The sequence below is a fragment of the Engraulis encrasicolus genome, chromosome 7, assembly GCF_034702125.1.
Source record: "Engraulis encrasicolus isolate BLACKSEA-1 chromosome 7, IST_EnEncr_1.0, whole genome shotgun sequence".
Lineage (NCBI taxonomy): Eukaryota > Metazoa > Chordata > Actinopteri > Clupeiformes > Engraulidae > Engraulis > Engraulis encrasicolus.
The window spans coordinates 21,017,535-21,039,809 of NC_085863.1; the positions used below are offsets into that span (position 1 = coordinate 21,017,535).

Consider the following 22,275-nt stretch of genomic DNA (forward strand, 5'->3'; position numbering starts at 1 on the left):
GAGTGAAAGGAAGACATGAAGTTCACTGTAATATTCTGTAGGGGGTGGGAGGGAGGGGTATCAGAATGAGTAGGTGGGGGGCAGTAGGACTCAGTAGGAGAGAAAACAGGAGCTGCTTCACATTACTTAGCAGAAAAACTGTTTATAACAGGAGTGTGTTTGTGTGTGTGTGTGTGTGTGTGTGTGTGTGTGTGTGTGTGTGTGTGTGTGTGTGTGTGTGTGTGTGTGTGTGGTGTGTGTGTGTGTGTGTGTGTGAGAGAGAGAAAGTGTGTGTGAGTGGGTGGGTGGGTGGGGTGGTGGATGTGGTTGGAGGCTGTGCGTCAGAGTTGGGGTTTACATCAATAGGGGTGAAAGGAAGAACTGAACATCACAGTAAGTCACCATATATTCTGTATGCCTGGGGTGGTGCGAGGGACGTCAGAATGAGTGGGTGGGGTGGGAGGGTGGCAGGGCTGGACTGGGTGAGAAATAGGGCCCAGGCACTTTTGGCACCCCTCATTATCAGTGGTGTAGAACTGACTCACCGCCCCTATTTTCAGACATGTAAAGAAAAAATATAATTTTTTACATTTCTGAAAATAGGGGCCCACGAGGGTGCAGGGCCCACCGGGAAATGCCCACTATGCCAGATGGGTAGTCCAGCCCTGGGGGAGGGGGAGGGGGTGGTATGCCAAAGTTCAGCGTGAAGCAGGCGTCACTCGTAAATGCTTAGACTGTGAGGGCGGGTGCTGGCCCAAATGTTCAACTCAGTGTTTCAAAAGGACTAAAATGAATACTTTAGCCACATATCTGTTCCAGCCAACTTACTGAATCAGCTCATACTGTGAAAGTAGATTATTAATTTAGTTATTATTCATCAAAATCTTGGTATTAATATTAATCAATATTAATTAAAATTGCGGGGCGGGGGTGGGGGTGGGTGAGGGGGTGGCTGGGATAGTCGTGCATCAGCAGAGTAGAGCTAATATTACTATAAGGAAATGTGATGTTATGATGATGATGTAAGATGAGGTATTGAAAAACATGCAATGCACTGATTCTTGAGAATGTGGCAAAAATAGGTTTTAATTTTGATTTGAAAGATTTTTTTTTTCAAATCCAAAATATAGAGGTATATTATCATAGACAAAAGTCTTGCCTGTGCAGCGATGTATTTAATATCATTGGCATTACGCATGGTAATATTCTGTTCGGGGGATGGGGGATGGATCAGCATGTTTGGGTAGCTGGGGGGGGCAGTGGTGCGTCAGCAGAGTAGAGCTAATATTACCACAAGGAAACATAATGCAGACAACCTGTAATGCAGACAACCTGTAAACCTGTAACCTGTAATTAGAAAGATACCCAGAAGGCCAGACTAGACTGCATTATGGTGATGATGTAAGCTGAGGTATTGAATAACATGAGCATGTAATGACTTACTGACGTGTGCTTGATGTAAAGTGTTAGAATGGAGTGACTGCGGCTGGAGTGCTCGTTCTGGATTTGGGAAGACGTCTGTCTGTTCTGCATTCCTTGAAAAGAAAAAAAAGTGAATGAATGAATGAATGAATGACCTGGCAGCCCAATTTATGCACAATTGCAATGGATAATACAACATAAAAAATAATGAGTGAATGAATGAATGAATGAATGAATGAATGAATGAATGAATGAATGAATGAATGAATGAATGAATGAACTATTAGTGCCAGTGATCTGTGTATCTGTGATCTGGGCTACTTTGTCGTAACACGCTACTGAACCCAGACCTTAACCCTAAGCCTGAGCCTAACCCATGACCCCCAGCAGCTCAGCTCTATGGGTAGACGGTGACCTACTGACAGAATGTCGAGCTCAACAATCCCCACCCTGGCAGCCCGTGTCAGGCGCTATTGCAATGGATAGGATGTTACAAAAGGTGAAAAAATGTGGCTTTGTTGTAAAGTAAATGAGACCAGAATTATGGCAAAAAAATAAACAAACCAAATGTTTGACCTTTTGGTGACCTTGATTTTGGTGACCTCTGATTTAAGCTCAAGGTCACCAAGGTCACTGCCTTAAAGTTTATTGTGATAAAATTTAAGTTAGTGAGAGTGAGTGAGTGAGCGTGAAAGTGACTGAGTGATTAAGTGGCTAATGTATTGACTGCTAGTGTTGCAAAGTTATAAAACGCACACAGAGGTGGCCACAATTACCATGGCTTTACAGCTGCACTGCAAATGTGGAGGCTAGGTTAAGAAATGAATAATCCAGTCACTGTACTGTACCAATTTACTGAAATGAATAATTTAGCTGTTCCAGCCAACTTACTGAATCAGCTCATACTAATGGGAAAGTAAAAGTAGATTGTTAATTTGATTAATAATAATTAAATTGTGGTAGCTGTAGCGATATGATTAGTCAGTTGCCTTGGGGTGGTCTCCTACCTTATCTCATCCATGGCTGAAATGGTCCTGAAAAGCGGAACAGATGTGTTCACACTATGCCACATAAAGTAGATGAATTGAAGGAATACAATACAGCACTCTTCAGATTTTGCACATTATTGTCCATTATGTGAGCAGATTAATTAGCAAAAAATCTGAAGAGTGACGTCCTCTTTAATTCATGAAATGCTCTTGAGCAAAGCATCTAACGGCACCAAGCCTCAGGGACTCCACCTGGTTCCCAAAATAACTCTGGATAAGTAAGTCGCTTTGGATGACCGTGGCAGCTAATGCAATTAGTGAAACAACACCTGTGCTAGCAGCACAAGCAAAAAGGAATACAACACATGCCACGGTGTGACATTTACGTCGTTCTGGAAAGCCAGGTTTTTCCCAACCTGTCCTTGGTTGGTGCATGGGAGGGAGGCCACCCTCCACATTGATTTCAGGTGAGTCAGAGAGAGGAGAGGAGAGGAGAGGAGAGGAGAGGAGAGGAGAGGAGAGGAGAGAGGAGGAGAGGAGGAACTACAAAATCCAATACGGTGCAGCCTACACACTACATTGTAAAAAGGAAAAAACTTCTATCCACAAAGCAAAGGAGAGCAGGCCACCCAGCGCCTGGTAAGCCTACACTGTATTGTAGTCCGTTTAACCCTACACAGTTAAAAACACAGTGTCAACTCAGCACTTACAGAGTACTCTGGGACCGAATCCACTCTAGAAGAAGAGTAATGAAGTAATAATTAACACTGCAGGTTTTTTTTTTACTGTGTACGCTTCATTAGTGATATAATTGCAATTACATGTGACCGCAGACACAATGCAGAGTGTACACAGTCAACTTTACTCTTACACTTACAGAGTCAATTTAACATCATCTAGTGTATTTCATCCCCGAGTACTCTCTAATTGTTAAATACTCTAGAATGTCCCCTGTACAGTATGCTGGCAGATACACTGCAGGATATGGCAAAGTTTGGTTGTGTAGCATTTACTATAATTGACCCCCTGACGGGGTAAAACCAAGTGATTTTCAATTTATTTAGCCATTTGTAAATATACTGTTGTACATTTCTGTGTGGATACTGAGCAGAGCAGTGAATATTGTGGCATGTTTAACAATGTACAGCAATGTACTAACTTTGATGCCCTTTGATGCGCTGCAGTAGAGTACACACAGGCTGAGACTTGTTCAATCACTTACCTCTGCTGCGTGCTTATTTGCACTCAATAGCAGTGATGAAAAGCATACACTCACACGTCTTGGCTGAAGTATTTTTGTCAAGCCTGACTACCCCATACACCAATGTTTCCCAACCTGTTTTGTCTTGCCTACACCTTAAAGTGTTTATGAAACGAAAACAAACGGTCATTCCCATTAAAGCCTTGTTTTTTCTGATAGCATCGATGAGACTTTGAACCCAATCATCCTGGAGGAACTTGTGAAAATGGCAACTCAAAGTGTGAATTCTGTGAAATTTGGTGTGACTAATGAGCTGGGCTGTGACATCAAAGAGGAGAGTCCCTGGTTTGCTAGTATGGCGATCTGAGAAAACAACACACATTTGATGGACCCACATCTTATAAAGGAACCAAAATTCTGATACAAACATCAGCGTGTCGAAAAACCACACATCCAACCTCATGAGAAAAAAAAACAGCAGCACAAATCTTTTTCAGAGGCACTAATACATCTGCAGAAAGTGACATGTCTGACAGGCGAAGTGACGATTGTTGACCTAGCCTGACAGTTTGTTTTCTTTATGGTTACGGTTGCTAAGGGCGCTTTGCCATGACCCAAAGATGACATGCCGTGTGTATTTGTTGACAAATGGGGGGCATTTTGATTCAATTGCGCGATATAGTGTGATTGAAATGCATGTACATGCAAAAATATTATCAAATAGAGAAAAAACGGAGGTAATAGGCTGTTGGAGCAGCCCCGAAATCCTAAAAAAGAAGAAGAGAGAAAAAAAAGTAGGCCTACGCTATATGGGTAGATGACGGATAGGCAGCAAAAAACATTTTTTTTCACAAAACATTGTTTATGAGGGGAAAAAGTATATGTCTACGTAGTGCAGCAATTAATCTTTCAAAAAATCCAAGTGGTCACAATGTTGGTCTATTCATTGATTATTTATTTACGTTGATAAAGCAATTTGCTGAAAATATGTCCTTTGGTGTGACGTTAAGAAATAAATATATTAAGCAATGTAGAAATGGCTTGATGGAGTTTTATGAACATTGTTACACTCTTCATATTTATTGCAATTTTTTAAAGTCTTAATTTAATGAGAAATTACCATTTAAGTATTTTTTTCCCATTAGATGTGAGATTATTAGAAACCTTCGAGGAAAAACAGGGATATCTTTCTTTTAAATGTTCAAAATTGTCCGAATTTATACTAACTTTTCAGGGGCGATAATTTGTTCTTCCCTAATGCAATATTCAGTGTTTATCAAACATATTGTTTAGCTCAAAGAAATATTTAAGCATTTAAAACATGTCACACCATAGGACATTCATGTCACGCTAAAGGACAGAAATGCAAAACTGAGCCAGAAACAAATATATCAACATGATTATTTTGTCTTTTGATCATAATATTGTTGTAGTCAATATGGACCTACACTTTACACTTATAAGTCTTTGAATCGTCGATTATCAGCCTATCGTAACTCTTAATGACAGCCATGCGGTCATTGAATGTAACCTGCAGAGCTCATAAGACTCATACTGAAGTGTGACCTTGGCATGACCATCACACTTTTGTAGGTATGCTATGACTGTCACACCATTGAACCTGTAGTGTGTAGTGGCCAGTGCCTGTTTGGTATCTCAAGCTGGACAGCACATTTATGCTGTATATTGAGCTCTCCACAGCCTACTTTATTCATCTACTCCTCTATATACTCTCTCACTGATCTTTCCTTCACTGTTACCGTTATATTTTATGGTTTCAAAGCACCATTAATGACATTTTATATCATTTGACAGTATCTAAAATCAACAGCAAATATTCATCAACAATGCATCAAAGTATAAATTCCAAAGGCCAATAAAGGAACAAGTAATTTGAATACACAATATTTATCTAGTCAAACAACAAAACAAAACAAATATGTACTACCAGTTGTTTTAAAAGCTATTTCTCAAATATCTAGTCCATTGGTGTGACCTGTTTGTCCTTTGGTGTGATACTCCAAAGTGTCACACCATAGGACTTTCACCATCACACCATAGGACTTTTACCATCACACCATAGGACTTTTGAGCTTTTGAATTAATTTAAAGCCATGTCGTTGCCAACTGAAATACAATTTCACCTTTAGTAAGATGCATTTTCATACATCTACATAAGAAAAAAATATGAAAAATATACACTATTGTCAAAATGTATTGTATGGCTGTCACACCAAAGGACTACAAAACTAATACATCTTGTGGTAGCAAAACATAATTGATTGACTGAAGAACTCTGAGAGAAAAATCTAAAATCCACCCTTGCCATTGGCTTCTTAAGGGTCTAAAGTCACAATTTATGTACCGCTGGAGCTTCAACAATAGACAATTATCCACAGAATTAACCAAAAATATGATGTCACACCACAGGACATTGTTTTCTGCGACAAAGTTTCATAAGTCCATACGGTCTCAGAAAAACAGGATAAAAATTAAGCATTGCCACTTGCTAAAATAGACACCTTGAAAAACATGCCAGGGTTGTTTAGACAAATGACTGAGCTTTGATTATTTATTTAAAAATGTTTTAATATGGAGAACCAGGCTTGCCTCAGTCACACCATAGGACAAATGTGACATTTGACTCAAAATTAAGTATACTTATTTAAGCTCTGGATTTATTACACATTACTTTTTCACAACAACGACATTAGTTTAATCATTTAAAGCATTGACAATTTTGAAAGCATGAATTTACTTAATTTTAAGAGCCTGCGACAGCAAAATGTACACGTCACGTCATCTACCCATATCATCTCCGTTTATTCGCTAAGCAGTAGCCCAGTCTGTGAGTTGGCTGTCCTCGACCGAGAGCACCACAGAGGCTGAAGCGCGGATATCCCAAAACCAATTTATTGACCAGTTGAATGGCAATCAACAAAAAGTGCATATCCCGAGAGCATTTGCATCGGTTTGGCATGTAATGTGCATTACCCTTTCCTGAAAACAACATTCAAAGCAGATGGACAAGGTAAAACGTAGCCTAAAGCAAAGCAGTGCACGAGCAGTTACAGGGGCAGTTTCAGTCTACACGCCGGCAATGTCAATTGTTGGAACTGCTTGAGACAATAGCATTCTCTTCAGTCCAACCATGCCCGCGATCTCCACATTTGTGGTGAAGCACGAGGGGTGGAAATGTGCCGAGCACAACAGTGACCATGAGCTTGCTTCAAAACCACGCCGGTGTGGCAGCTTTTGTGATATGCACCGGAATTCTCATCCACATGTACATCTGCTTGCACGAGGCTATGGCAAGCGATGTGGGACAAATGTATGGCAGGAAGCGAATGTCAACATAAACAGAGATTACACAATCTTCGATATGGTCAGCAAATGTTTTGGGGCTGTCATTTATGTTATGCCTACACTTTGGAATTAGATCAGAGTCTTGTTGTTACACAGGCATATTTGATTTTTGCCCAACTGTACCCTATACTTAACTTTACTCAGTCTATCCTACAAGCAGATAGCCTACAGGGCGGATGAGAATCCGGTGCATATCACAAAAGCTGCCACACCGGTGCCTGCGTACGAATTGGATCCACAGAGCCCTTGTTTTAGCCTTCTCCACAGTTGGCCACAGTTCCATCATTCTTCACAGAAGGGAACTTGTGCAAAGATATTCCTTCTGTCAAGTAGCCATTTTTGCAGCTGGCACCGTTCGGCCCTACAGCAACACACTGCTTGACACTGCGCTTTGGTTTGGTACTAGCTGCCATTGATCTGAACAAGGTGGAATGAGGTGAACTCCCCCCTTTTATGTCACGCATATCATTTGCATAAAATTTGCATGTCACCAAAAAAAACGAACATGACACTTTTTGGGAACGTTTTAACATGACTTTTAGGACAAAATATCACCCAGACAATATCCCATTTTATTCACAAGGCTTAGAACTGTCAGAATCTGTCCTGGAAATGGTCCAATTCCTTTACTTTGTTTTCGTTTCATAAACCCTTTAAGTCTTTCTTTTATCATATCATGAGGAGCCCCTCACTCATGCCCTATATCTCCCCTCTATTCCCATACTCCATACTTTTGTACATTTTTCCACGTACTGTCCCGTGAGTGTGCCCAAGTACCCCTCGTGGTACGCATTCCAGGGTCTTGACACTGGCACCTGCCAACTGGCCAAATGCTGGTAAAACTTGGCTGTGGCTAGTAACAATTTCAGTCTCCCTGGCCAGGTTGACAGGTAACTTATTCATTGGTGTGACAAATCACAGTGATTACAACTATGTTTTATTTAAATGCAAGAATATTCTAAAGAAAAAAAAATTGAGAACAAAATCCTGGCTAGCAGAAAGGCTAAATGGCTGGTGACTCAGGAAAACCAGTAGCCACAGTGGCCGGTGAGCAAAAAAAGTTAACGTCAAGCCCTGATGCATACCCCTGGTCAGAAATCACTGCCATACAAACCTCTCTCCAGCAGAGTGGTGAATTCCTCTAGGTCACAGAACTCCAGCACAGACAGGTTCTCCACATAGAACCCACCGGTTCTACTGCCACGGACAGCCAGGGAATAGGTCAGATATGGGTTCAGCAGATCTCGCACCTGAAAGCAGACACTGACACCATTGTCTTCTACAGTAGATTTGTACATGACATCTCGACAGCATTTCCTTTGTGCCTTGCAAAGCCGACAAGCAGCAGCAATGTGATATTTTTTTTGTTAGAGCTGAGTTTTGTCTTGAGACAAATCCCTTGCTTTTCCTTAGAAAACCACATCCCTGGTCTCTTACTGCCTCCATAATCAACCAACAAGTATGGCAACTCTGAAGGAATTGTTCTCAGGTTCCATGTCAATGTAAGTACTGCATATTGTCTTTGTAAAGCAGCACACATTAGCTATTTACACACTTTCTATGCGAACATACTGTATCATCTTACTCATGTACTATATCTTCACGTCTGTAAACAATACAAAATGCTTATGCAGGCATTTGGCCAGGCAGCTTTGGCTTGGCCTGGGAGAGAGTCATCTATAAGGTGTCCCCATACAATACATACAATGGAATAAGGACAAACTTCTAGACTCTTCCCTCACCTGGGCTCCAGACAACGAACCCACCCACCCACCACCTGTCGACTTGCCTGTACACAGACATATCCTCCCCCTAGAATACTACATTATACCCATGTACCTGCTCATTGTAGATTTCTGAGTAGGAGGCACAGAGCTTGAAGGTCCCATCTAAGATGTGCACTTGCTGCAGCAGATAAGTCACAGACCTCTGCATCAACCCCTCCACGTCCCTCTCCTCTGTGACACTAGAGAACTTTGGAGAAAAAAGTCAACAAACGTTCCGTACATGGCATGTAAAACCGAAAACCAGTTTCAAAACTTTTTCAGCAGGGCCTGGGACGTCCTATTAGACCTAAAAACATGTTTCCAACTCCCTTCCCCATCATATTCCAAACACCAAACCATTCTGCCCTTTAATATTGCTATCTGTATTAGTCACAGGAAAAGCATAAACGCACTTATTAACTATACGAATCGATATTGTTGTGTGTGTCCACCCCCTGCCACCCTGCTCCTGCACCCCCCTGGGTTAAAATAATGTGCTCTGTGCTCTCACCAGAGAATGTGGACCAGTGATGGTGTATGTCTTCCCAGAGCCTGTCTGGCCAAAAGCAAATACGGTGCAGGTGTACCTGCAACAGTTAAGGCAATGACATGAATTCTCAATACAAGCTCCTTCAAAAACACTTGAATGGCTAGAGTTCAATCATTTAAATGCATTCAAGTGCATAATTCATGGCCTGTCTATGGCCTGTTGACACCCTATGGTTTACAAAAAAAGACATATCCTCTCAAACCAAACTCGTACCCCTCGATAGCCATGCTGATCAGCTTCCTCATGCCTGTGGACTCAAATATCTCCTGCTGTGAGCTCTCTGGTGTGAACACCATGTTGAATGAGAAGGCCTTCTCCTCCACCCCCTCCTGACACAACTGCGTAGGTGGAGAGAGAGGAGAGAGAGAAGTCGTGTTACTGCATGCCACTATAAAAACTCCTTACATCCAATCCGGCTTCAGAAAGCGAAGTAAAACACGGTAAATACAGTAAAGCAGTGTACATTCAACATTCATATTTAAGAGTCAATTCAACATCCTCTACACTGTATTTGGTCTCAGAGTACTCTTTAAGTGTTGAATTAACACTGCAATTTGTTTTACTGTGTGGCAGCATTTCGTGTGGCTGAGTAAATTTGACAATGTGCATATTGCACAGTGGTCTACAACATTGGCTCACATTATGCTTACCACCAGACTGTGTTCATCAGGGCAGTATACAATTCGTTGCTCATTCCTTGCCTGTTCATCTTCACTGAGTGGTCTCACCCTACCAACACAACGGCAAAGCTTTCACTGCATTCACAGCTTTCATTATAGCACGGCAGATACAGCTGTTGTGGAGGCAGTGCATGCTTACCTTACTGCCACAATAACCTTTGATTCCGGATTTTCTTCCATTACTCCTGGCCCCGAAGGGATGGGGGATATCTGACGGATATGAAATGGAATGAAGAAAAATATGTAATATGTTACACGGGGAAAGAAAACAAAACTTTGAAGATTGGTTTCCTGTTGACCTTTAAGATAAATGTAATAAGAAAAAAAGGCACACTGAATGGCTTACCAGATTGTGCAGGTCAATGTGTGCATTTACCAGGCCACACAGCAGTCATGGGTACATTTTGACCTCCCATACCTCTCACAATCACAACACTCCAAACACTTGTCTCTGTGACCTCACAAGCAATGGAACACTTAGAATAGGCTGCCAGGGGATTTAAAGAGTTTGGATTATGATTAAAAAATAAATAATTGAAAATGAGCCGAATGACAGTGATTATAATTGTAGTGTTCATTTCCCAAATAAATTTGGTGTCGTGTGGCCAGTATAGATGATGTGTTTTTTGTCAGGGATTTTTTGACTTTGACTTTGCTTTAAAATGTTGTTATGACATTATAATATTATTATAATAATCAAGGAAAATCAACACTCCAACACTCCACTGTTTGAAACACTCCAAGGAGTGATAAGCAATGCTGGAAGAATGCTGGAAGACAGTAATACTGCAAAAGAAAGCATGTGGAATACAGAATCCAGGGATTTCATTCCAGGAGTGATGATTTTAAGACTGCTAGTCGTACTGTAACAAGTGGAGTGCCCTAACTCTCAGGCTATCCATTGGCTACTCCCTGCAATTGCATCACGGAGCATCACAGTATTTGCGTAAAAAGAGGAATTCACCTCCCACCCACTTGTGACTTTACCTGTAAGCACCGCAGTCTGCCAGACTGATAGTCAGTACGTTAACACCGCTGAGGTGATATGAACATCCTACGACGCGAGAGTACTAGATGGACTGCCTACTAATTTACAGGTTGAATCATACAACTGCAGCTTTTCCATGCGACCACTTCCTCGCGCTGCGTTCTCCTCGTTAGGAGCATTCCAAAAGGCTCTCGTGGCTTCTGCTGGCTAAAAGTCGTGATAGATTATATGTCATGGTGTAAATCGTTTATGTCGTCTTTGTACTATCCAGGAATACGTAGACGGCTTCGGCATTCTCTGTGTCGTGTTGCAAGTTGTGCGTTTCGAAGAGCATACGAAGGACTCCCTGTGATGTGATGTGAAGATGTGAAGTATGCATGTACGTAGACGTTACCAAGCAAGGTCCAACAATGATGTCGTGTATTTTTGTTCTGGCGTTGTATTGTGGGGCACTGATACAGCTGACTGACGGTAAGTTGTGGCTGTGTGTTAAATATGACTTGTCTTTAATGTCAGTAAGCGAGAGTTGCTTAGAGACGAAAATTGCTCGTGCGTAAAAAGGTCCTTTGATTTGTCGGGAAGGGGAGTGCGGGGATGGAGCATGTTGCCCGTTCGTATTGTATGTAGCTAGTGCACCTCTTCTTGCATTTATTTATTTGAGCAGTATTCTCTAACTCCCACTCATGCTCAGTAGTGTATTTACGTCATGTCTTTGAGCAGGTGAATCTCGAGGCATGTACGTAGCCAACACACATCTGCAGACATTTTAAACCATGTTTTTGAGCTTAAGAGGACTTTGCACGTTTCTTGCTTTAGATTGTTATGATAAGACAACACAAATTAATCAAATTCTTTTGTTGTTGTTTTTAGCTGACAATTGTAAGAGGTACTATAAAGGCAACCGGATCGAGGGGCCTAAGGTGTGTGAGTTTGGCCAGTCGTGCTGTGGCAGCTGTGAAAACAGATACTGCTGCCCCTTTCCCTCCCTGCTCGAGTTGGTGACCAGTCACATCGTTAGTCTCAGTGAAGAGGTCCAGGACGCCTGTCCCAAGTACGAGCACAGATTATTATACACCAATAGTACAGTTAGTGAAGAGATCAGTGAGGTTAGATTACATTGGGCATTAGGAATTCTGTGTCTTTTGGGAGAGTCACTTACCACATAAGAGCTGCATGGAGGACCACATTGACAGGGGCCCTAGGGCCCTGAATTGTGAAATATGGCATCAGGGCCGGATTAAAACACAGGCTAGATATGGCTTCAGCCTAGGGGCCCCAACCTGCCACGGTGCCCCCATTTGGATAATTGGAGAAATGTGACAAGATGCTGTCTTGAAAACATAGTCTGTCGTGTCATGTAGAGTTTTGAATCTTATTAATTATCCTCCTGGCTTGGAATTATGATGCTGTCTATGTATTTTGTTACGTGATTTGCCTTTTGTGTTGGGGCCCACAACAACCTGTAGCCTCGGGGCCCTGGGCCTTCTTAATCCCGCCCTGTATGCCATTAACAAGAAATTGGTAGGATACACACAACCATCTGTGTGTGGCATACTATGATTATATAGGCTTCTCTTTTATTGTCACAGGAGGGACTAGTATGGACGTTTCATGAACAGGGTTCTTTTCCATTACAATGACAAATAGCCTGTACGTGACCTGACTTTCACTAGTTTTTACAGTTGTGTCTTACATCTGTAAAAGATTGGTGTATGCTCCATCAGTGCAATGAATGGAATGGGGAAATGCTTTGTTTACTCTTTTCTTTCTTTGATTCTTTGTCATAGGCATAGGCTGTAATTATTTTGCCTACCTGTTTATCACACTCAGGTAGAGCCATCTTTGGTTTATTAGGCCTACCTGAAAATTTACCTGAAATTGCATGAACAATTAATTAGGAAAACGCTGAATATTCTGAAAAAATGGTACATCTGTACAATATCATACATTTTCATACTATATACAGTATATTAGCAATGTAATACACTCACCAGCCACTTTATTAGCTTCTCCTTCTTAGTACCAGGTTGGACACTGTTTTGCTTTCAGAACTGCCTTAACAACAGCAATACTCAGGTAAGGCTATGGTGCTGCAACAATGCTCAGGTACTAAGTGGCCCACAGTGTCCCAAGAAAATATTCCCAAACCATTACACCCCCAGCCAGAGAGTTTGATACCAAGCAGGATGGATCCATGTTTCCATGTTGCTGATGCCAAATTCTGAACCAATACCATCTGAGTGTCACAGCAGAAATCAAGGCTCGTCAGACCAGGCAACATTTTCCTAATCTTTATTGTCCAATTTTGTTGAGCCTGTGTTCAACGTGCTGTACGTTCAGAGATGATTTTTCTGCATACCTCACTTGTAACAGCTCAAACCAGTCTGGCTATTCTATTCTGACCTCTGGCATCGGTGAGCAATTTCGCCCCCACACAACTGCCACCCACTAGATATGTTCTCTTTTTTGGACAATTCTCTGTTAACCCTAGAGATGGTTGTGTCTGAGTATCCCAGTAGACCAACGGTTTCTGAAATACTAGCCTTTCTAGCACCAACGAGCACCAACAAACATGCCACGTTCACTTAAATCACCTTTCTCTCCCATTCTGATGCTCAGTTTGAGATTGTCTTGACCATGTCTACATGCATAAATGCATTGAGTTGCCGCCATGTGATTTGTTTATTGGAAATTTGCTCAATGAGAAGTTGGAGAGGTGTGCCTAATAGAGTGGTTGATGAGTGTATGCAGCATATACTATTTGTCAAATCAGTTCACTGTAATCATGGCTATGAGCACATTCTTGTTGAATGCATTATGCATGGCACTCCTGCACATGAGAGGAAGAGATAAGCCGCAGAGGTGTAAAAATGAAACTGAAACAGGAACAGAAGTATTGAGCAGGCTTTAGCAAACACACGTCTGTAGATCACATTCACCGTTAGCCTAATGTGGCACTGGGTCCGCTGTGACTCTTTGTGTTTATAGCCTAAACAAATAAACATCATGTCGAGAAAGTAAGTATTTCACTTTTACCTTGTCACATTTGTGAATTTGAAGGATTCGTGTCTTGGCATGTTATTAACTGAAATGATAGAGCGTTGTCTTTCCTGTTAGCTCTGACACAGTAGTAACTAATAATAACGGAGTGATCTTTGACCACACAATAATGTGAAACCAGGTCAAGGCTTCCAGTTTGTACTTGATTTAACTTAATAAGAAACAGCCATTATAGCCAAAATGGCATGACCACCTTGTAACATGTTAGAACAGAGACTGTCTATTAGAATTAAAAGAATCTTTGGTAAAGCATTCCACAAAATTCAGGCTGGGTGGTCATTAAGTGACACATTATTTCTGAAAAATGTAAATGAAGTATTGACTGAACATTCTCAATAGATGCATCAATAACACATCAGTGACAAAATATGGTGGTGTGTCTTTTAGATGAATTGAATACTTTCTTACAAACTGAAGTTTCCATAAAAATGAAAATACAAATACAAGGTCAACCCATTGGTATACACACAAGCATCTATTCCAGTGTTTCCACATGACAGAGAAAAACCTTGTATCCTTCTGTTTGGTGTGAGAGAGTGCACATATTATGCTGTTTACACATGAATTTGTACATAAAATTCCTCAACAGTGCATGGGAAGTAGGGACATTACTAAGATGCCTATAAATATTGTTTGAATGGCTGCTGCAAATTCTTACAGTCTTATATTTTATATACTCTATTATCTACTGTAATCTGCTGTTTGTGTTGTGCCATATAGGCTAAACAAAAACGATCACATCATCGTCATAATCATTCAAAAATGTTTTGTATATTTCTTAAAACTGTGCTAAGTCAATTGTATCTTGGAGCAGGCCTTACTCACTGTTCATTAAACATTGTTGCAACGATGCTGTTCCCAAATGATAAGCTCAAATAGAACAGAAAAGGGGGCACGCCTTGCATTAGCTGATTTTATTGCCTTTTATTGCCTATTTCCAAGCTGCAAGGTGCACCCCCCTTTTTAGCATCCACTGCTAATCATGAAACATTTGACCCCTCTGTCCCTCACAGCAATTTTTTTGAGTACGGGAGCGAGGATGCCGACTTCCGAATGTTCCTGATCGTTGCCATCGCTGTGGTCGGTGTCATCCTCATCAGCCTCATCATCTTCTGCTGCGTCTGCCCCTGCTGCTGCCTCTACCAGATGTGCCGCAAGCCTCGACGTAAGACTCTCGTGTGTGTGTGTGTGTGTGTGTGTGTGTGTGTGTGTGTGTGTGTGTGTGTGTGTGTGTGTGTGTGTGTGTGTGTGTGTGTGTAAACAACACTGTATAATGTACATTGATTTTTGGGGGTGTTCAGACATTATTTGGATAGTACACTGAATTTGGAGACAGGAAACTAGTGGGAAAAAGAGAGAGATGGGGCAGGGTTGGGACACATGACCCAGGCTGGTCGTACTCAAACCTAACTCCCCATTTGCCCACTCATTGTTGGGTGTATCACCCACACCACAGCACCCCATTAAATCTCATCTGTATGGGACACATGGTGTCATCTCCATCAGCATAATCAGCTTCTGCTGCGAATGCATCTACCAGCTGTGCGGCAAGCTGCCCCGACCTACGTCTCATGTTTGCAGGACACATGAAGCTTGTTTCCAAAAGGCTTTGTATTTAGTTTCCAAAAATATTAAAATGTAACATGTTTTTATTGTGCCTCTTCGGTAATACTGGTAGAATAACTGTTTTGCGGTTTGAATTAGTTAAGGAAAAATCGAATGACATTAACAAAGTTCCAATTGCCACAGTGCTACATTAAACTTAAAAAAACGTTTTATTACGTACGGTTTTTATTACGTTTTGGAAACAAACTCACATGTTACTGAGGTCATACTATGCACTCCATATGCAGCCTCAAAGCCACGACTTCAAAGCAAACTCTGGTATATTCGGCAGGCATGCTACCAGGTGATCTGAAAGCCGGGTTTCAAGTCAGTGGTGTATCAGTATGAGGCTTCACACACACACACACACTCACACACACACACACACACACACACACACACACACACACACACACACACACACACACACACACACACACACACACACACACACACACACTGTAGATGGGTGTGCGGTCTAAGGTCTAAGGCCTGCATAATAAACAGAATATATAATATAATATACATTATAATGTACAGTACAATTTGTAATGGACAGTGTCAAAAACATTACAACACGGCAGTGTTATGACATGACACATGGTATGATATGATGTTATATGATATGACATGATATGGTATATGATATGATATGATATGATATGATGTGATATGGCAATATATGATATGACATAATATGGTATATGATGTCATATGATATGACTTGACATGAGATTACATGAAATGAGATGATATTATGAAGGTTATACTTAGTACTTGTATTGGAAGATATGTCTGGGTAAGAAAGTATTCATGAAAGAGGAGATCTGAGACATTCAAGGTTGGCATTTTTATTCTATTTATTTGGCTCCAATGTCTAAGGCGTTTTGGCCCATATATGGCCTTCTTCAGGGCGTATCGATGAGTGCCTCAGATTTCCTCTGTCTTGCACAAGTCTGAGAGTCCCTACATCAACAAGCACCAAGGAATCAGGTGAACAGCCTGAAGCACTCAAAAACTCCAAATTCTATGAAGAAATTGCACATGCATACTGCAGTGAAGTTGACTCATAGCCTGAATATGTACTGGCGCTCTCAAAACCCTACAATGGGAACATTGCAACAAGCTACAACAAGCCTCTCCTCAGAAATCTCAGCAGTCATATCTGGAGGGCGTCTATGTTAATTGTAGCCATCCCTCATTGTAACTCATTCGAAGCCTGTGTAATTTTTTTGTTGGTCTAAAGGAGAGGAGGGTTGTGAAAAGCATAGTCGTTTGAAGAGGCAGAAGGATGTACAGTGACTCATCCCTTCTCTCTCTTGGGTGTTCACATTTGATCCCTATCAGCCATTTTATACGAATTCACACATGTCACTCAGCATTTCCTGTGCATATGTGAACACTCCAAACCCTACCCAGACTCCTCAGAAGCAAACCCTACTGCAGTGTTTCTCAAAGTGTGGTCCGGGGACCACTGGTGGTCCGCGACAGAGCTCAGGTGGTCCGCGAGTGGATTTCTACTTTTCCAAGACGAGCTAGAAGTAGGCTATATTTGTAACACAATTACAAAGTTAAACACATGGAAAGTCTTATTTTCACCACAATAATACAGGCTTGTAATGTAAATAAAAAGTAAGTGATCTGCATTGAAATTAGCCCTGTCAAATTAACACCCCTCAAATGTCAATTGAGTTGACACGTGGTCCCTGAACACTTTTTGGGGGACAAAGTGGTCCTCGGTCTGAAAAAGTTTGAGAAACACTGCCCTACTGAAACCTTAGTTGGCTAAAAATATGCCTTAGGTCTTCAGAATCTCCTCTACTGGTTGTGCCTCGGGTCAAGTCTAGACAGGGTGAAATGGCATTTAGTCATTATGCTGCAAAATGCTGGAACCAACTCCCTGTCCAAATTAGAATTGCCCCAACAGTATCTTGTTTTAAAAAGAAATTAAATACAGCTTCATTCTCATCTGCCTTGGGTGATAGTTAGTTAATTATCTATCATCTATAATACAATATAGTTTATTTTTTCTCTCTTTTCTCTTTCACATTGAATGACAATTACGTATGATAATGTGCTATATAAGTAATTTTGATTGATTGATTGATTGATTGATATGTGAAGCTACCTCTTCAACTTGTCCTTGTCAAAAACACTAGCCATGTTAGGAAGCTAAAACGCACCTGTCACAATACTGTTTTTTATGCACAGGCTATTTCTATACATAAACAGTTTCAAATATACACATGCGTGTAACGAAGACCTTGAAGAGGACTGACTACATGTGAAAACATCTCTCTCTCTCTCTCTCTCTCTCTCTCTCTCTCTCTCTCTCTCTCTCTCTCTCTCTCTCTCTCTAGCGGTGGTAACGAGTAACACTAGGACAACAGTGGTGGTGAACAACGCCCCCCCACCCCACGCGGCTAGGGCCCAGCAGCACCACGGCCCTCCTCCTCCACAGCAGCAGCAGTATCATCCAGCCTACCAACCCGTAGCCATGCAGTCCTGGCCCGGATCGCCTGCCCCCGCGCAGGGCTACGACGGACACCCCGTCCCCTCCGCGCCCATGCTGCCGGATGTCTATGGGCCTCCACCCCCCTACAACGAGAGCGGTGAGTGGCCTATTATTGTTCAAAGCCTGTTATTGGAACACTGGAATAGTAATTGATTGAAAGGATGTAGCCCCTTTTTACGCACGCTCTTCCACCAGTGGAACGCTGCAGTATTCACTGAAAAAGTTTTACTACCATAGTACTACACCACTATGACAGTGCACAGGGCCTTTAGTAATACATTTCGACTTGGTCATTGCCATTCTGGTAATAGCTCATCTATACTTTGTACCAGGGTGTGTGTCTTAATGGGTTAACTACCATGGCTATACACTACTAAAAATGTTTCAAGTCTCAAGTGATACATTACGGATACATTTGTAACAAGGGCCATGTCTTTAGAAGATCTTAAGTAGTAGTAACATACATTTAAAGGGACACTGTGTGAGATTTTTAGTTGTTTATTTCCAGATTTTATGCTGCCCATTCACTAATGTTACCTTTTTCATGAATACTTACCACCACCACCAAATTCTAAATATTCATTATGACTGGAAAAATTGCACTTTTCATACACGAAAAGGGGGATCTTCTCCATGGTCCGCCATTTTGAATTTCCAAAAATAGCCATTTTTAGCTGCAAAAATGACTCTACTTGGACCATACTAGAAAATATTTGTTTATTACTTAGTACACTTTCATGTAAATATCAAATTTGGCGATAGCCAACCCAGTTTCAATGAGCAGCATAGTTGCAGTACCTTTTTTGACCATTTCCTGCACAGTGTCCCTTTAAGTATACAATAGTAGTCATTCATAGTTATTTAATTTGTCATATTTTTAGTCGTAAGAAAATAAACGTCTGTTTTGAAGTGCTGTTCATAAATATGTTCACTTTATATAATAGAGATTAGAATAGCGAATCTATATAAAGATTAATCACTATCATTACAACTCAAGATTGTCTTCACCCCTTTGTGCAGAGCCTATGTTATAACTTTACTACTGCTACCAAAATTGTAATGACCAAGTCTTAATCTACTACTTAGGCCATTGTCATTGCAATGTTGTAATGATGTAGTTGAGTCTTTTCAGCAATGAGTGAACCGGCCACCGGTGGGCCCATAACAGATTCAGGCTTGGTTATTACCATTTTACAAACTTGTAAGCTTTGAAGCTTGTATAACAGGGTCTGCAAAATAATTTGGAGAAAGATGTCTGAAATTATATAGAGGAAGAAGTTCACTTGCCGTACTTAACATTTTCCAACTAAACCTGTTGTATGCCGTTACTGTTGGTTTTGTTTGTACTGATGTGCTGACTAGGAGTTGTCTCTTTCCACAGCCATCGGTGGGAACTACAACCAGCGAGCATTCACACAAGGTCCCGCCTCCTACTACTAAACACTCCCATCATGTATACTCAAGGTACACGCTTAGAGACTAGTCATCAACACCCAGGGCTATTTACTGAAAACTGGAATAGATAGAACATTCTACACGTGTTGAATATAATCTAGAATCTTTGCCAATCTCTGGTAGATACTGCCAATATTCAGTTGCAGAGTGTTGTCTGTAGGCCGGAAACAGTCAAATTCCTAAGATAAGCATTCCGTTGGTCTTATAAGTAAGAAGCACATGTGGTTCGGTGGTGTCATTATGACATTGCTGATGGACAAAGTGGACTTTCTTATTGTTTTGGGAACTGTGATGCTACACTTCAGCATTTTACAACCAGCAACTTCAGGAGGATTCAAGATTGAATGTCTGTGAGCACTTAGTTTGTTCATGTGAAAACGATTGTAGATTTTATCTCTGGAAAATATGTCTCCCTGTTGGTTGGTTTTGCCGTTACATGATTTTATAACTTTTCTGCATTTTGTTAAAATATGTTTACCTGTGAACTGTAATTTTTGAGTTATGTGCAATGCTTATTGTTTTAGAATGTGCAGGTCTCATCTACGGATGATATGTGTGTCTGTTAGGCCTACATGTTTCTTTCTATTAGTTATTGCATTGCTTTTATTCTTCCTGGGCAATGAAATTGGTTGCTTGACTGTGTAGTCTATTTGTTGGTTGTTATAACATTAATGTGCCTCCTTATTCTGTATGTATGTGTTGGATTTAAATCACCCTTTAAGTCTATGCATTTTAAAGTGCCAAAACAGAATCTGCTTTTAAACCCAAACTATTGTAGGGTTTTTGGTTTACATGGTATTGGTGGTGTTGACTCTACAGAAAAAAATATGTGTATCTCCAAGTGTCTTTCACTGTTGCCAATAAAGCCTGTGGAAAATCAAAAGATACTAGGACAGCCAAATTTGTTGTTAATTCTTTCCCCCTTGTTTTTAGCATTTGCAGAATAACACAGAGAATCCTTAAAGCAGTCCTAAGTAATTTAAAATGTCTGTGTAACCCAACTTATTACTGCACAGTCCATCCCCCTCGGGGCCGCAAACCTGCCACCACATCAATGGGAGTCACAGCACGATATCGCTGGACTAAAGGACCAGTCCGATGGTAGCCTATCGATACTGTATTGAGGCTTCGGGAGGGAGGTTTACTAACGTTCCACGCCACACTAGTTGGACTCCGTTACATCTACAGCACTGTTAATGCTCCCAGTCATTTAATGGCACAACATTTCGAACACAAGTCCTTCTGTTAGTGCAGTGTTTGCACTTGAAGAAGGACTAGTAAGGTCCGAAACGTTGTGCCATTAACCAACAGTGTTGCGGACATTTATCATTTCCTTGGGTTCTTTTGTTTAGTCAAGCACCTGTGTCACTGACGTGCACACATTCTCTGCTTTCGTAGTTAAGATATTACCCAACCCATCAGCAATCCTCAATGGCCCCAACATGCATGAAACAGTTGCAGGCGATCCTCATAGCAATTAATTGCAGAGCGATTTCTGTCCACCAGGGGGTAGCACAGACATTCCAGATATCACCTGGCTGTCATGAAAAACAGCCACTTCAAGTCACATCCTGCTAACCAGGACCTTTTAGTGCTTTTCATATTTACACAATCTCTCTCGTCTACTTATTTTTGCATACTGCACCTGCCTTTCTAACTTTCTAACCCTGATTTAAGTACGAATTGGAATTCAGTTTGAGAATCCATGATGCTATCTCATGGAGTTCAATCACTGTCCTGGTGTATTTACACATATCCTGTGAAAGTGTAGAATGACTGTAGGCCCTATAGTTTTAAAACGGCAAGATTTTCAGAGGTAGTATGTGAATTTGTTCAAATTATGTTTGGATGAAGTGAATCAATAATTGTTCAAATATTCAAATCCCATTCTTACTAGTGTGGCATCAATGGCTCAAAGTGTCCTTGAAGAAGACACTCAGCGTACAGTTCCAGGAACTGGGCGGATTTGAATGCTGGAATGAAGTGAGGACTGAAATATTTAAGAATTCAAGGTACTTCAGCAAAACATTTTTTTCAATCACACTGAATCAACGCAACACACTATGAATGAATGTTTTGAATTTTTCTTTCAGTGTAATGTGGCCATATCTGGGGGGAAAAAAACATCTGATCACAATCACAACTTAATGCACACATTATTCCCGATGGAGTAATGGGATGACCAGAGGCCCCAGGTAGCCGTTAGAAGAATAGCCTTTTCCTCTCATATTACGGCATAATTCATGTGTACTAGGCTACACGATAACAGAATGTGTGTGTACTTGCATGCGAGCAAGTGTGTGTGTGTGTGTGTGTGTGTGTGTGTGTGTGTGTGTGTGTGTGTGTGTGTGTGTGTGTGTGTGTGTGTGTGTGTGTGTGTGCGCGTGCGTGCGTGCGTGCGCGCGCGCGTGCGTGCTCCACACGTATTATGAAAGCGCATGAATGGATACCTGTCAGTGCTTGTAGGCCTAATGAAAGGGTGTTACCTTGCCTTCTAATCGTTTCAACTCAGCTGTGCGATTACATCAAAGCAAACAAAAATGTAACGCCTGAAAGGCCAGGTTTACAGTCATAGCAGCATATACAGAAGAAGCAGCCTACAGAAACAATTAAAGCTACACGAAATACAACGCACTACAGAAAAGACAAGAAGACTTTACATTCTGTCTGATGATAATGTTTATGGTCAACAAGGGTAT

General features: G+C 41.2%; 2 protein-coding genes across 2 annotated transcripts in view; one reads left to right on the forward strand and one right to left on the reverse strand.

The window, feature by feature from the left end:
- The window catches only part of LOC134452596 (kinesin-like protein KIF12), a 29,291-nt gene extending 18,923 nt beyond the window's left edge, over positions 1-10,368 (reverse strand). Inside the window, exons 1-8 of the mRNA XM_063203058.1 lie at positions 10,300-10,368; positions 10,093-10,163; positions 9,924-10,002; positions 9,487-9,611; positions 9,235-9,310; positions 8,797-8,931; positions 8,072-8,207; positions 1,423-1,514 (exon numbers count right to left, since the gene is read on the reverse strand). Of these exons, the coding sequence (XP_063059128.1) occupies positions 1,423-1,514; positions 8,072-8,207; positions 8,797-8,931; positions 9,235-9,310; positions 9,487-9,611; positions 9,924-10,002; positions 10,093-10,133 (684 nt within the window). The 5' untranslated portion in view covers positions 10,134-10,163; positions 10,300-10,368. The remainder of the gene's footprint in view (positions 1-1,422; positions 1,515-8,071; positions 8,208-8,796; positions 8,932-9,234; positions 9,311-9,486; positions 9,612-9,923; positions 10,003-10,092; positions 10,164-10,299) is intronic.
- Positions 10,347-20,461, forward strand: LOC134451745 (protein shisa-5-like). Its single transcript, XM_063202145.1, has 5 exons — positions 10,347-10,350; positions 11,812-11,992; positions 15,015-15,166; positions 17,967-18,218; positions 19,503-20,461. The coding sequence occupies exons 1-5, from the start codon at positions 10,347-10,349 to the stop codon at positions 19,559-19,561; spliced, it is 648 nt and encodes a 215-aa protein (XP_063058215.1). The 3' UTR covers positions 19,562-20,461.
- Positions 20,462-22,275: the final 1,814 nt, after the last annotated feature.

Bases quoted from the DNA above. Each gene is read 5' to 3' on its own strand.
- LOC134451745 (XM_063202145.1), top strand. The intron at 11,993-15,014 runs GTACGAGCACAG...TGTCCCTCACAG, and splicing joins GTCCAGGACGCCTGTCCCAA to CAATTTTTTTGAGTACGGGA. The intron at 18,219-19,502 runs GTGAGTGGCCTA...CTCTTTCCACAG, and splicing joins ACCCCCCTACAACGAGAGCG to CCATCGGTGGGAACTACAAC.